Source organism: Nestor notabilis, unplaced genomic scaffold, assembly GCF_000696875.1.
Source record: "Nestor notabilis isolate BGI_N333 unplaced genomic scaffold, ASM69687v1 scaffold1942, whole genome shotgun sequence".
NCBI lineage: Eukaryota > Metazoa > Chordata > Aves > Psittaciformes > Psittacidae > Nestor > Nestor notabilis.
The window spans coordinates 29,910-46,589 of record NW_009917691.1 but is presented as its reverse complement, the minus strand read 5'-3'; the positions used below and the strand labels follow the sequence as shown (position 1 = coordinate 46,589).

Genomic DNA, 16,680 nt, shown 5'->3' with positions numbered 1-16,680 from the left:
TGAATGTGGCATGTCATCATTTGATTCTTGTTTCCAGTGTTTGGTCAGGTATATCTTTAAAACATACTGTGTCATGTCACAGGTCTGGTAGTAATCTCTTCTCAATTGCATTCTTCCATTTCTCTAGTTTCCAGCAGCAGCTGGAACTGTGGAGTCTCAACTCTTATCGGAAATGCACAGAAGCCAACAGGAATTACAGATGTGTGCAATAAATTCAGACCAGTGAAGCGGGTTTCCCCATTAAAGCATCAGCCAGAAAGCTCTGAGAACAATGAAAGTGATGACCAGAAGAACCAGAAGGGAGAATACCAGAAAGGCAATGATTCTCAATCTGCGCCTCCAAATGATGACCAGAGTCCAAGAGAAGGAGAGAGCCTTAAAAGCAAAACCATTGAGCCCGCTGTTCTGCCTGGGGAGCTGGAGCACTATGACCTGGATATGGATGAAATTTTGGATGTGCCTTATATTAAATCAAGCCAGCAACTTGTTCCTTTTACAAAGGTAGCTCCTGAGAAAAAACTTTTGGGTGTGTGTTCAACAGTGAATGGTATTAGCAGCAAGACCTGCTCTGTAGGGAACACGGAGAGCTTGCCTGCCAGCGGCACACAGTTCTATGTGCTGTCTCCAGTGAAAGGCTCTCAGCTGAGAAAAACACAGCCCATTGTCCTTGATCAGCACAAACATTTAACAGAAGAATTAGAGCTTTCCCAGCCTTTAGGGAAGTGTAGCTCAGCCCATGAATCCGAAGCCCAGGGTAAGGGCTTCCTCAGCAGGACATTTGTTAATCCTCATGCTCACAAAACTGAGAAGACTATGCCAAACTGCCACCTGAGGACTTTCCACCTGCAGACAGCAGTGGCAGAAAACAAGCAGCTAGAGGAACTGAGTATGAACTGGAGCAGTGTAGGGGGCCCAGAAGAGAGGAGCGAAGAAGTGAAAAAAATTAAGAGCATCTTAAACATTGTAAAGGAAGGCCAAATATCTTTACTGGTAAGGATCATCTTTTTCATAAAACAAGAAGAATAAGGGTGATGTGGTTTATTAAGCCAGCAAAGCTGATGAAACACATATTTTGAAATGCTGCCTTTTTTATCTTGTGCATTTCTTAGTAGTTGAGCGTATGGGCTTCCAAATGGAAAGTTTTAGTCTTTGAATCAAATATGTAGCAAAACAAAGATACTAGTTTTATGTGAAGACTGCCAATATTGCTAGTGTATGCAGTACACTGAAAGCATATAGAAGGCATATATTTTAGCTATTGCATCACTTAAATATTGAATTTAAATCTTAGTTGTGTTTTGCCTTTCACAACATCTGTGAGTTGCTTTGTACAATTATTGCTGGTTTACCTCAGTTATTTAGAGCCTGATGATGGGAACAGAGGGGCTTCTGTTGTATTCTGATTATTATTCAGGAGTGTTTATGCTGCCTTGTTGCCACGGCATTCACAGGCTTTCTCTAAAGCCTCATTGGCCTCTGACCCATATGAAGTTTTTTAGTAAATTCTAGCACTGTGATTAGCCACTATCAATGACAGTTTCCAAAGTAACTAGACGTAAATGAACACAATGATTCAGGGCATGTGATTTCCACTCAGGACAGCTGGTGGAGGCACAGTGTATGTATAAGCTCTGATTTTGCTGGATTTTTGTTTAGCTTCTCTGTTTACCAGTCTAGCTCAAGCACCAAGGCACGCTATTAACACTGCAGCAAGAACAAAGGCAGATATTTGAAGACTAGACTGAGGCACAAGAGAATATTAGACTGCTCAGTAAGAAATAAAAGCAAATTACATTCATTCCAAAATAGGAATGGGTAGATAGATGGTAAGGAAATGCATATTTTTTCCCAAACAGTTCAAAATTTTTGCATGGAATAGACTCACTGAACTATACTCTGGCAAGTCTGCACAACTCTAGGAACTTTCTACTGCTACCTCTTAACTCCATCTTTTGTCTTCTGTTTTCCTTTTGGAGTTTCTCAGTCCAATTGTTTTGTCTAAAAATTAGATTTGAGCAGAAACAATGTATTAGCTCATGGTTGTATAGTATTTCATGTAAATATTCCAACAAATTTTTTTCATGGAGACAAGGTACCACATGTGTTCCATCATGTGTTTTAACTTCATTTTAGATGGTGCTTGATGCAAGCTGCCATTTTTGTGGTAAGCAAAATTAATCAGAAGGTTTTTTTAGGAGTCATAGATGTTTTCTGTTCAATTACTCATCAATATCTTTCTGAGTCAAGAGGATGGAGTCAGACTCTTAGCAGTGGTGCCAGATGATAGGACAAAAGGCATGGGGAACTAAAACACAGGAAGTTCCATCTGAATACAAGGAAGGACTTTGTTACTGAGCGTTGGAACAGGTTGCCCAGAGAGGTTGTGGAGTCTCCTTCCCTGGAGATATTCATGAGTCATCTGGACATAAACCTGAGCAACATGCTGTAGGTGATGCTGCTTGAGCAGGTGTCAAGATGACCCCGGGTGATCTCTTCCAACCTCAAGCATTCTGTAGTTCTGTAATACAATGGGGGGGAAAAAAAGGAAAAAAAAAAAAAAAAAACCAAGAAAGAGAAACCAAACACAAAATAGACAGAAATTATGAAAATGTGGGTATTTTTGCAGCTGCTTAATTGATCACACTCGTACAAAGACTTAAAGCTACTCAAGATCTTTCACTGTTGTATGACGATTGAATGAAAAAGAGAAACTACAAGTGAATCAAGCCGGTGCAGATCCCATCTCTATCCTTTTGCTAATAGTAGCCAGGTTGTGTACAGTGAGATGAAAAGCTCCTGGTTTTGAGTTATAAAAGAACATTCCTATGAGGAAACATCTTTGTATTTGGCTTGTATCTTGGGATGTGAGGCTTAATATTCTGTATATCTTATTATCCTTAGTTGTAACTAGCATAATGTTTTTTTTAACAGCCACATTTAGCGGCAGATAATCTGGATAAGATCCATGATGAGTGTGACAACAATCTGTTGCATGTAGCAGCATCAAAGGGACATGCAGAATGCCTGCAGCATCTCACTTCTTTGATGGGTGAAGACTGTTTGAATGAACGAAACATTGAGCAGCTAACTCCAGCTGGGTTAGCAATAAAGGTAAGCTAGTCTTTGTCTCCACTGTAATCGTAGAATCACAGAATCATAGAACACTTAGGGTTGGAAAGGCCCTTAAGACCTTCTAGTTCCAACCCTCCTGCCGTGGGCAGGGATGCTTCACACTAGACCAAATTGTTCCAAGCCCTGTCCAACCTGGCCTTGAACACTGCCAGGGATGGAGCATTTGCCACTTCCTTGAGCAACCTGTTCCAGTGCCTCACCACCCTCACTGTAAAGTACTTCTTCCTTATATCTAACCTGAACTTCCACTTTTTAAGTTTAAACCCGCTACCCCTTGTCCTGTCCCTACAGTCCCTGATGAAGAGTCCCTCTCCAGCACCCTTGTAGGCCCCCTTCAGATACTGGAAGGCTGCTATGAGGTCCCCATGCAGCTTCTCATCTCCAGGCTGAACTGCCCTAACTTTCTCAGCCTGGGGTCTCACGAGAGCAGAGTAGAGGGGCAGTATCGCCTCCTTTGACCTGCTGGTCACACTTCTTTTGAAGCAGCCCAGGATACAGCTGGTTTCTGGGCTGCAAGCGCACACTGAAGCCGGCTCATGTTCAGTTTCTCATCAACCAACACCCCGAAGTCCTTCTCTGCAGGGCTGCTCTGAATCTCTTCTTCACCCAACCTGTAGCTGTGCCTGGGATTGCCCCGACCCAGATGTAGGACCTGGCACTTATTATGTAGGAAAATGTGAAAATTACTGTTGTTGCTGCACTAAAATAAAACATAGTGTTGAGCAACCTTTTCCAGTGCCTCACCACCCTCACTGTAAAGTACTTCTTCCTTATATCTAACCTGAACTTCCACTTTTTAAGTTTAAACCCGCTACCCCTTGTCCTGTCCCTACAGTCCCTGATGAAGAGTCCCTCTCCAGCACCCTTGTAGGCCCCCTTCAGATACTGGAAGGCTGCTATGAGGTCCCCATGCAGCTTCTCATCTCCAGGCTGAACTGCCCTAACTTTCTCAGCCTGGGGTCTCACGAGAGCAGAGTAGAGGGGCAGTATCGCCTCCTTTGACCTGCTGGTCACACTTCTTTTGAAGCAGCCCAGGATACAGCTGGTTTCTGGGCTGCAAGCGCACACTGAAGCCGGCTCATGTTCAGTTTCTCATCAACCAACACCCCGAAGTCCTTCTCTGCAGGGCTGCTCTGAATCTCTTCTTCACCCAACCTGTAGCTGTGCCTGGGATTGCCCCGACCCAGATGTAGGACCTGGCACTTATTATGTAGGAAAATGTGAAAATTACTGTTGTTGCTGCACTAAAATAAAACATAGTGGTGCACAGGAAGGCTGATAGTTAAACGTACTGATTCTGGTTCTTTAGTAAGTGAAATTCAATAGCTGAATGCCATTCCTTTTATCCACTAACTACCTTATGAAGAAAAAAGGAAAGGGGTGAAATGCAATACAAGAGTTTCATATTCTTCTGGGGTTTTATTGTTATTTACTTCTTGGGAAAACTTTAGAAATGGACAGAGGACTGGTGGATTCCAGGTTCGCAGGTCTGCGTCTTTGAGACGTCTTCTCAATCGCCTATAGACCTGATCCAGGTTTCAGGGTTGGGTTGTTTATTTTTCTGGGACAAGCTGTATGAATACAAACCTAAACTGATAGCTAGTTGTACTAATGAAATGCTATTATAAAGGTAAGGTATTTAGCTTCAATACCTTGGCCCATGTCCAAACTGAATAGTTACAGTCTGGCAATTTAAAGTCTTACAATTTTAGTTGGAAACCATTTTCTTTCTTATTTTTTTTTAACCTTCATATATATGTATTATGTTTATAATCCAATAAAATCTCTTGTCTTTTTCTCCAGAAAGGTTGGCTTTTTTAATGATTGGTTCCTTTAGTTTTTATAATACTTGAGTGTGCTTTGACATTCACAGAAAAGTGTTTAAATGTAAGTGAAGGTGCTCAGGCCCAAGTGTTTCTAATGATGACCTGCATGGCTGGACTTGACCTGCATAATTTCAACATTTCGTGAGAGCCTTGAAGTAATTTGTTGTAACTATACTTTGTAGTCCTTGAGTCTTACTTTCAAAGTGGTTTTGCACACTGATAGAATGAACTTTATTCTTCTTGCTCGTACATTATACCATTCTAAGTTTTATAATGTTACACCATGTGGAGTATGCACCTGTCTTCTACAAGAAAACTTGTATGCAGGAACAGAAACTTCCATGCAAGAAAATTTAAACAATTTAGTGATGATGCATAACATTTCCTAGTAAAGAATTAATTAATTAAAACTAATTCTTTTGATGAAAGACCTCTTTCTGACCTTTAGCTGTGAACTAGAGAGTGAAAATGGAGTGCTGATATGTCACAGTGTCATATTGATAACTTATTATAACTAATTCCGGAGAAATCCATTCCAAGTAAGCAAAATTATCTTATTTAACAAGTAATTTATTAATTCTTTACCTTAGTTTTAAAAAATACAAAAATATTTTACTCAGTTATGATACAAAGGAAAACAAAATAAAAAATTATTAGTTAGTCATGCTTACTAATATTTGAACCCAAACATGATACGGGGGATTTTTGTACTAAAAAGAATACAAGTAGTTTCATTGTTGAAATTGAGAGAAAAAGAGGAAAGTAAGTAAAGTATAATGGTGTGCATTTTTGTGTTTATATACATACATTACATATGGAAGGAATAAGACAAGTACCAGTTTAGTTTTATTCCAGTTTTTCTTTCTCCTATATAATTTTAATAGGTTAATATTTATTACATTCTTCTCCTTGTTTTTATAAAAATAAAACTGAAACTTTAAATGGTTATTTCTTTCCTTCTCATTGTAGCTTTTTCCATTTTATGTACGCAAACAGCTTTTTATATTTACGTATGTTGACCTCTCTGAGGTTTTGACTGAGAAATTGAAATACTTGTTTCAGCTATAAAGATTATAATAGCTTTTATGAACATGAGAGCTGAAAAATGAAGTAAGAGCAGCCTGGAATGTAGCTTTTGCAAAACTGCATTTATCAAGGTACTGTCTCTGAAAAGAATCTGCAGCAAGAGAAGCTGCTAAGAACGCTTGCCTTTACACTGGGCCACAAGCATGCTCTGAAGAAAATGTTCATCTCTTTCCAAAGCATCTATGTCTCACTTCACAGTGACTTGCAAACTACTTGGAATGTGCATAGCAGCTCGGGAGTCTTGAGACTAGGCTGTAAAAGTGTTTAGGGCAAGAACCATCTCCTTTTTTCTGTTTATACAGTATCTATTACAGATAGGTCCTAATCCATGAGGATTAGGTGTTCAGATACCACATACATAAGAGTAATTACGGAAGCATGGATTTGATTTGTGATTAGTGCATATCTGAGCTCGTAGGGAGACTGTTCAGTCTGCTCCAGCAAATTGTCTTATTTAGTCATTCCATCACTGTACAAGTGATGGAAACAGAACTATGTGTTTTCTATGAACAGTCTGAAAGTCAGGACCAGGTTGTGTATATAGGGTTTGACTGCCACTTTCATGCTGACACTTTCACTGTAATCAGTAGCCAAACCTTAACTGATACAGGACAACAATATAAACAAGTGCAATACATGAGAGCAGATAACACATTTTCAAACAAACTGGAATTTTTTAATATTTTAATAATTCTAATAAACTTTTCCTGGTTTAGTAGATGTGTTTAGAACAGAAACAGCTGGATTTTTTTTTTTTTTTAATTTGTTTAGAATGGCCAGCTGGAGTGTGTTCGATGGATGGTGAGCGAAACAGAAGCTATTGCAGAATTAAGTTGCTCAAAAGACCACCCAAGCCTTATTCATTATGCAGGTTGCTATGGCCAGGTATGACTTTAATTTACTTTTTTAAATAGATAATTTAGATGCTTATAGAAGAATTTCAATGTAAAGCATGTTTATCATTTTATGGCTTTTAATTACTGGTGTTCTTAGTTCAAATATAGCAAAATCTTTTCCCACTTAATCTGTGTATTTTTTTCAGTATTTTCCCTCTTAAATTTTTTTTGTTTGTTTGTTTGTTTGTTTGTTTAAGCTTTAAGTAATGGCTAGGAGAAGATTAGCTGCCATATTAGGCCAACCTATCAATCTCAAGAACATCTAGGGAGTTGAGCTGTCATGATCCCTTGAGTACTCCTCCGACACATCAGAAAATCATCAAACATTTGGGGATAGTTCACATTTTCTTTCCAGGAGAGATTAATCTCGAAAAATTTTGGCAAATTGTGGCAATTCAGGAATTTAGTATATTGGCAGTGAAGTGTGATGAAACTTGAACGTCATCTGCCTACTTCTAGCCAGTTTTATTGAGAATTACATATAAAAATATGTTGTAAATCAATCCTGTTCCACACCTCACTTATTTATAAATCTAACGATAAGAAAGCACAAGAAGAACAGCATTTGAGTGTTTTTCTAATGTCTGGGGAAACATATACCACTTAATTGCAGCACATTCTCATCCCACAGTCTGTTTTTCCTAAGTAGACCTTGCAATAACCCCTGTTCAACAGACTTTCTCCAGGATCTTCTATATAAGGAGAAGTGATCGGTTATTTTTCTCTAATCTCTTTGGCAGATGGGCCAGTTTATCAATCAGTTTCTTCAACAGAGATTAAGAATAAACACAGAAAACCCACTATTTTTGTGCTAATGCTTTTTTTCTCTTTACTTGTTAAGAGAGAACAAGCAAAATGTAACCACTAAGAAAATGATATTTTCTTTTCCTGTACAAGTGTGGTTGTCTCATTCAGTGCCATAGAATTATGGTGGCATATTTCTGCTGTTATCTGATCCTGTCCAGGCATGGATTTACTGGAGAGGGAAGGAAGGAGAGGCGGCAGGTTTGGAAGGCTGAGCTGGAAGTCTACCCTTTCTCTTCCTGTTTCATTAGGTACACAGACACACTTGATTTCATGCTACGCAAAGACCTCCTTTGCCTTTTTTCCATTCACCTACTGTGCAGATGTTACCGGTGCAAGTTAGGACCCTGCTGAATATACTGATTGATTGTGTCCTGCTTTCCACAGCAAGTTTGGCCTATAAACCTAGCGCTGAATTTAGGGAGTCTTGGAGCCAGATCAGGATTTGATTCAAGAAAGGCGTGTTTGCTACTGGGGAAAAAAAGTCTGGAAAAGAAAGTTTCATGTGAACTTATATTCATATCTTCAATTGATTAGCCTAATTTTGTCTTCATCTCTGAAAATATTTATACAAACTAAATCCAGTGAGCTTTGGGTTTTTTTTTTCAGTCAGCTATACTGTCTACTGCCAGGAACAGATCTGGCACCCTTTATGTAGATTCTTTTCAGAAAAGGATGGAAGCTCTACCAGTTAAGAAACACCAGCCACCCATGAAATTTAAAAAGGTGATATATAAATTGCTGCCAATTTTTCTTAGTTAGCTGAATGCCAAAGAAAGTTCACATGTAATGGTAATTATCTTTTTCTTTATATATATATAATTCATAAACATCTTGCAAACATGAGGGAATGTTGAGGCTGAATGTTTGCCAGACTGCCTTACCCAACTGTGTTAAGACCAACAAAAAAATCTTTGAGAAATTCAAATATGTAGCTGGCGCTTTCCTCAAAGTTTTAATTTATTTTACCATTACTTCCATGAGAGATAATCCATGTAAACACTAGTCTTGGCAGAATTACAAGAGTAATATTTTTACAAGGAAGACCTGTTATTGAATCATTTTCTAAAACAGTGAGTCCATCCATTGTTTCCCCAGGCATTAGACATGCCCACTATATTTTTCTTCAATAAATATCATTTAGAATGGGCAGCAAAAGGGAGCTCGTAGCAAAGCTCCTATGTTAAAGGTCATCAAACCACAGTCATGGCCTGACTCCAAAGACATGTCAACAATATTACATTTTCCAATGAGAGAGGAACTACGTAAGTACATGGTATGGAAGATAGGAAGAGCTTAAAGTCAAGCTGCAGCCTGGTCAGCTACTCCTCCTAGCAAGGACTTCTTTAAGCATGGGATTATGCAAGAAGCAACCATGGTTGTTGTCAGTCTTCTCCATGTCAGGCATAAGTCATGGGTACATGGTAGACTGTGTACCAGCTATGTTTGGGACAGTCACCATGTGACAGGAAGAAATGGTGGTGTCCTAGGTGCACATAGTAGTAGTTCTTGAGTAAGAGTTTCACAGGGCTGTAATTTGTTTCCAACATGGATACTGTGGTAGCACGGACTACCACAGAAGATAAGAGGCAGAATGTGGGGAATGCCATTTGTTTATTGCCTCCAAGCTCCAGACAGTCCAAGGGGACTTTAGGGAAGCAGAGCTACAGCACGACTAACAATCTAAAAAGGGTTCCAGGCACCACTTGGCAATGTGTGGAGAGCACAATGGGCAGGACGGTGTGACATTCAGGTGTGGGAATATCTAACACCACACCTATTTTTCACCTTCAGGATGTCTGAGTTCCTGTCTAATGTCATTTTTGCAAGAATAATGTGTTGTTTTCACTCACTTTGCTACAGTGAAGTGATATTAGGAAGAGCATCTTATTTAATTAATGTTGACTGATGGGGTTAAGATTAGAATTGGTCCTCTTCACCATGCTAATCCTTCCAGTTATAGTCTATTTTATGATTTTTGTTATGATTTTATGGTTTTTGTTAGTTGTTGTTTCTGCTCCAAAAGCCAGCCAAAGGCTTTGGTGGAGCCAAAGTCTGCAGCCTGTCACAAAGTAGGTATTACGTATTGTGACATTTTCCCAGAATCTTTTTTTAGGGAGGTTTGAATTATTGTAGGTCTATAATATGCCAGAGAGGTATTAACCACTGCTACAACATAAAACCATTGTAGGTCTTACAAGTATCAAATAGACTAAAGAATTTGTCAGTATTTATCAGTTCCTGTTACATAAATATGTGATTATTTCCTGTAATCTTAATCTCATGAATTTTATGATTATCTTTCATTTTGCCTGGGTAAATTGAGTTGGTTACTATAACATTTTCCTAAGAACACTTTTGTCCCAAATACATAATGTGAGTGTTACTAAAATAATACATATTTTCATATATTTTTTTTTTCATTTTCCCTAGATGTAAATGAAGAAAATAGTTGGGTTTGGGTTTTTGTTTTGTTCTGATTGTTTTGGTTTTGTCAAGAATACATTTCTTAAAAAACATAGTCATTTGAGAGAAACACAAACTGTTTGAGTAGGCCTCTGACTTTGTGCCTGTGATCAACTGATGCACAGACAGTCCTAAGTACAGATGATTGCATTTAGCCTTCCAGCCACTTGATTTCCGTGTTGATAAGATAAATGATTAGAAAGCATCATTTGCTCCATGCTGATTGTGATCATAAAATTACAGAACATGCTTAACGTTCTGGTTCCTATTATGTTTCAAATAAATATGTGATTCCAAAGCTGTGGTTGTCTTCCAATTCTACAGAGGAGTTTTGCTAAAATATTTTTCTTTTAATTATTAAAACATAAGGGCGATTCATAGGAGTAGTGTAATCCTTCTTCACTGCTGGCCAACACCACAGGCATCTGGAGAAATTGCTCAAAAGTATTTTAAAGGGGATATGTGATCTGAAGTCATCTCTCCATGCTGGCTGTCAGCTGTATTGGGCATTCAGCCAAGGAGAAGTAAAAATACCTACCCCTTCACCCTGTAATAAGAACAAAACTGCTGTTAAAAGGGAAATATGAAGAAGATAAGTTCCAGACAGACTAGCCCCCTGAAGCAGTAAGCAGAGATCCAGGTGCTTGAATAGGCAGAATCATTTGGAGGAGACCTAAAAGACTCTGAGCATCCATCTCCTTTTCCTTGACATTGAAATTTCTGTGGTACTTTTATACAAAAAAAAAAAAAGAGAGGATTATGCCTAAGTTTACTAGTTAGAATTTCCTTTCCTCATTTTTATTCTGTTTCTGTCCTACCCGATTACTGCTCAGAGTCCTAGACAGTTTTCATTACTGTTTCATTTAGGTACATTTCATCCTTAGAGGCCCATGTATCTGACTGTGAGTGATTATGTACTTAGTATCCCTGAAGCTACTGAGGTACTGCAGGTTAAGTCTGTGCATTGGTGTTTGCCTCACCAAGACTAAAGTCTACAAAACTGTTTTGATCTAGAGCTCCTAGCCAGTATAACACATGATATATAGGGAAAATGAAAGATAAGAAAAAATATTTTTAGATAAAGTTTTAAGCTAGAAAGTAATTTATTTTTTTTCAGCTATTCAGATGCAAAAACTGTGGCTACAGCTGTAGTCAGCTATCCTTTAATGGACCTCACTTTTTTATATAATACGTAGATTAATCGAGATTTTCATTATATATCGCATTCAGCAGGGCACAATGAAATTTAATCTGGAGAGGCATGGAAGTTTCCTAGAAAGAAGAAGATTTTTCCAAATAAACCTGCTGGGTAAAGTAAGAAATAGAATAAGCTTAGTGCACGTTATATAAACTCTCCATTGTTAGAAAAGAATACCCATACAAATGTGTATTACACTGGCATGAGTGTGCAAAAAATGATGTTGAAAAGAATTAAGTTGGCATCTCAGTTTTGGCTTCCAGACTTCTAATTCCAAGTTTGCAGTTCATGTTTTCCCATCTTCCCCAATATGCAGTCACATGCAAATAGTCAATTAGTCAATAGACTGAGAACTCAAGGTAGAGGGATTTCCCAGGTTTAGTTGTATTGCTTCTTCTCTTGCACAACAGCCCAGAGCTGGGGCATGGTGGTAGATTTGAAGAATCTTAACTGCTCAACCCTGTGATCTGCACGTACTCCCACTTTAATTTTCCAAAGAGGCTTGTGAAGTTTCACCAAATTTCAGAAGTTAATTTTCAGATTGACATACAGGCTTTTCTGCCCCATGTCTCCCCTGCAACATGCAGGCATGCATGCTTTTTAGTGAATAATTTTTCAGAATGTGTTACCATATTTTTCCTAGTATGTCTTTTTATAAAACAAAGTACTTCGGCTTATTTCCTGGGGGAGGGAAGGAGGGAACAAACAAACAACGGAGGCAGACCTGTGATACACTTAAGTCCTACAGAATTAAGAGAGACTGAAAACAAGGAATTAGTGGACAGAATTAGTAACAGAAGTCAGTAGCCTTAATCTAGCATATACAGGTTTTCATTATTTTTTATTTTTTGTGACATCTCTTTCACCCTCCCCCTAGGAGAAAATCCTTCTGTGGCTTCTTCAGTTCATGCAGGAACAGGGGATTTCACTGGATGAAGTTGACCAGGATGGAAATACTGCTGTTCACATAGCTGCTCAACATGGCTATCTAGGATGCATACAGGTAGAGTCATAGTACCAGAAACCTCTTTACATCAAACAACTACTAAAATGATTATAAGAGATCTTACAGGAGGGAATAATTACTGATACATTAAAATATACTAGATGAAGAATTTTAAACTATTAGCATTAGGAGTCAGACTGAAATATTGAAAAGATCTGGATTTAGATTCTATTGTCAATTATGCTGTTGTTAGCCTAAAGTAACAACTGTTGTATTGCAAGAAGAAAGCATGCTTATATTGTTTATACATGAGCAGCTTGGATATATATCAGTAAATGTGTTAATCCTGTTACCGCACATGACAGCACCTCTTAGTTCACTGCAAATACAGAAAATTTGTATTCGTTCAATCCTAAAAGAAATACAGCTAGTCAATTCTCATTAGCTAGCCTCTTCGGAGAGCTAAATGTATTTGCATGCAGTTATGTTAAATCTACAGATGCATAGCTGCTTATTATTATTATAACAGTCTATCTATATACCTGGACACCAAGAAGACATAACTCCATAAAGCCAGTTTGAGAATCTCACACAATGAAAAACAGGTGACAGTTGAGCTGAATGAATAGACTTGAAAAGAACATAGTCAAATAGATTTGGAGGACATGACTCTCTCTGCAATTTCTCATTGATGTCTTTCTTTTTAAGATATCAGGAATGGACCCTTTGCAAACTCTTATGAGAAAAATATAAACAGATCATCACATCCATGTTAAATTTAGTGGGTTTAATATTATATTGTAGACAAGCTATAATCAGTTGGAAAAAAGTGGATTGAAGAAATGAATGATTTACTAGTGGGGAGCACCACTGTGGTAGGGTGTGTTGCTAATGCAACAGTGCCTCATCAAGATGGACAATGAATTTGAAAGAGACGTGAGAGTAGATGATTTTGAACAGAGTGGTGACATCTGCAGGCTGTTTTCATGTATAAAAAAAATGAAAAAGAGAATAGCCCTGCTTTCCCTGTGAAGGATGAACCTTAATAAATAGCTTAGAATTCTCAATATTATTATATTGTAGATAAATGTACAAATCAAAAAGTGGTTTGGGTTGAAGTGAAACCATGAGAAATAAAACATGAAAATATCTAATGACAAAAAAAATATGCAATGTTAGAAGTGTCACTTCATGAACGCCTCATAGTCTTAAGTGTAGTTGAAGTTTTGGTGTGCTCTGAACAAAATAAGCCCTCTTCCCAGTGAGCTTACTGGTCTAATTTAAAACAATATACAGTGAATGATATGGTAAAAGGAAAGAAGTGATAAAGGAGGCACAGAGATTGTAAGTAGCATTACAAAAGATGGAGGATCACCGGCTGTCAGTGATTCTCTGGCCCTCTCACTGAGGAGGCGACACTCCTATCATGTTCCAAACTATAAGACTGCTCTCTGCAGAACTTTCCCTTCTTTATTTTTTTTATTGGAAAATTAAGCCAAATTTATTGACATGAGATGCAGTGAAACACTCTTGGTAAGTTCCCTTTCTGTATAGATTTAGAAGCCCAGACAGATCACCACTCCTCTTCTCTGTAAGCATATGTAGAGATATCTGTGCCTGCTATTCTTAGTCAACAAGGCCACTCCAATCCTGGGTGGATTACTAACTCTGCTTGCATAAGTCAACCAAGAGCTCAGCCATGTAATACCTCTTCTTCGTGTGTATGGGTGATGTTAATAATGCCATAGTTCAAGAATGAATTATGATTTTGTTCAGAATTTTTTCCAGAGTGCTACGAGCAATGTGTGTCTGAATATTGGTGAGAACTTTAGGTCCTATCTTAAATGTTCACCAGTAAAGCAAATAGTGCACAACACTGATTATTATGAACAGATTGAAAAGGCTGAAGGTTTGGTCTCAATTCTTTCTTCAGTTATTGGATGTCTTGAGATTAGCCTGACAGAACTTCTTTGCCTTTACAATGCTCTGGGTTCAAGTCCCAGAAGTAACTCAAATGTCATGCTTACAACCTGGACAGTTCTTCAGCAACAAGCTAGCTTTTTTGCTAGTGCTGAATTTAGAGTGAGTGTGTAACTCACTGTATTGTGAGTAACACAGGAGTATACATCAAAGCATAAGCCGTTATTTCTCTTAAAGACTAAAAGTTAGCACATACTTGAATATATGTTTAAAAGAGAACAGAGGGGGTAATCAAGCAAGTACAAAGCAATGAGACTTCTTTCAGCATTAAGAAAACACACATACAAAAGAACCTCAATCAAACAAATAAAACCAAAAACAACAGCAACAACAATAGCAAAGAGAAAAAAAACCAAACCTAATCAGATTGGAAAAGTGATTGTACAGATTTTTTTTTTCGGCAAGAAGAAATTTTTGCCTGTCTGGCCTAAAGGAATTGTTGGAAAGTATCTGCCATATTTTTTGTATTCAAACATCACTTGGCTAAGGAATCGGGAAATTGAGACTACTCTGCTGAGTGTTTTAAACTCAGGGATTCTACTGTGGTACAAAATTGAGAACTAAAACAGAAAAGGAGTCAGCAAATACTGTAGTAAAGACACTCTTAAAATGAGATTCTAAGGGTGTGTTGCAATGCCATGCAGTGCAGAAATCCTAAGAACAGTAGGTACCAGACCTGGTAAGCCATTACAGCTCATCACCATCTTCTATAAACTGGCTGGCAATGTGTTCACTCTGCCCTGGACCATGATGTTATCAAGTCGTTTGAATTGCACTTGCCTGTGTCTTCTTTTTTAAGATTACCGTGTGCAGATTTAGCAAAATGTTCAGTAATGCATAAACACATGCATCTGAAAAACTTTTATTACCGTGGCTCAGGAGATAATTAATAGGTGCCTGAAAGTTAAGTCCTGTGTTTTCATTTGGTAGTCCCACTCACTATATGAATGCTACAACTCATGCTGTACTGTACAAACAAGTGAGCAGAAGATTGAGTAGAACTGCAAAGGGAGAGGAAGGAAGAATATAACCTTTTCATAGTTATTCTGAACAACAGCTCATTCTTCTGTGTTATCCTTGCATGTGTGTGACTGATAGATTTTAGTGGTATGTGTTTTGAGCTCAGTCTGCATACAGACTTGTCAGTGACTGACTCTTAAAAATGATTGGCTTAGACCAGCATTTCCAAACATTTTATTCAGAAGTGATTTGGGCCCGGCCACTCTTGTGGTTGACTAGAAGTCAGAGCAGACATTTACAGATGTCAATGTTTCCTTTTGTGTTTTTACAGACATTGGTTGAATATGGAGCAAATGTCACTATGCAAAACCACGTGGGAGAGAAACCCTCACAAAGTGCTGAGCGACATGGGCACACCATGTGTTCCCGCTACTTGGTAGTTGTGGAGACTTGTATGTCATTGGCCTCTCAGGTGGTCAAGCTAACTAAGCAGCTGAAGGAGTAAGTGTTTCATTGCTAGCACTGGGATCATTCTTAAAACAATACCGTACTTTGTCTTCAATTTATTAACAGCGTCTGTTTTCTGCTTCTTAAGTATGATACTTTCAATCCATATTTCTATCTTATTTCTCCACTTTTTCCTGCGGTCAAGCATTTGCCCCTTCACCTTTAACAGCTCAGTTTTTCAGCTGTTCTTTTTGTAGCAGTTTGCTGTGAACATAGATGAAAAGAGTGGGAGTGGAACAGGGTATATATGGAGCAATCCAGTCCCTTTTCTGTTTGCATACCTAGGGATCACATCATTGCTGATCATAATTTCTATTCACATAGCATGCTTTTATATACAGTGAGTGGTTCTTCCCGGTTACAGTGCTGGGGGTTGATGTTGGGAGGAGTAATGAAAATAGTAGTTGAGGGGGGTTTTTTGGAGTTGAAAGGTCACCAAAGCCCACAATGGCTTCTCAGGAAATATGTTCTGTTTTTTCTTTATAGGAGCTGGTTTTAATATTTTAGTATGCTTTTTAATAAACATTCTGTAAAGAGCCTGTTATTTTGAAACATGAATTTATGCAATTGCTTGCTTTTATTGTACGTGCAGTTACTGTGACTTAGCATACTGATAGGCTCATAAGACTCTTAGAAAGCATCAGCACTGACCTAATGTTGTTTCAACTTAGATAAACGATGAAAAGCTTGTCAGCCACCACAAGCCATGAAAATAGTTTCTGATAATCCTGTGTACCAGGTGTTTTGTAGTTGGTTCATTTGCTGAGAAACACTAAAATACACAAATCAGCTGATACAAAGGAAAAAATACAGAACATAGGGTATTTCCTGAGTAGCCTTCATTACCATCTGATTCATCTCAATATATAATGAAATTTA

General features: G+C 38.2%; 1 protein-coding gene across 1 annotated transcript in view; it reads left to right on the top strand.

Annotated features, from left to right (window-relative positions):
• Positions 1–16,680, top strand: part of SNCAIP (synuclein, alpha interacting protein) — a 48,885-nt gene that overhangs the window by 17,059 nt on the left and 15,146 nt on the right. The window contains exons 3-7 of the mRNA XM_010009354.1: positions 128–990; positions 2,932–3,111; positions 6,816–6,929; positions 12,286–12,411; positions 15,626–15,795. Coding sequence (XP_010007656.1) covers positions 128–990; positions 2,932–3,111; positions 6,816–6,929; positions 12,286–12,411; positions 15,626–15,795 — 1,453 coding nt within the window. The remainder of the gene's footprint in view (positions 1–127; positions 991–2,931; positions 3,112–6,815; positions 6,930–12,285; positions 12,412–15,625; positions 15,796–16,680) is intronic.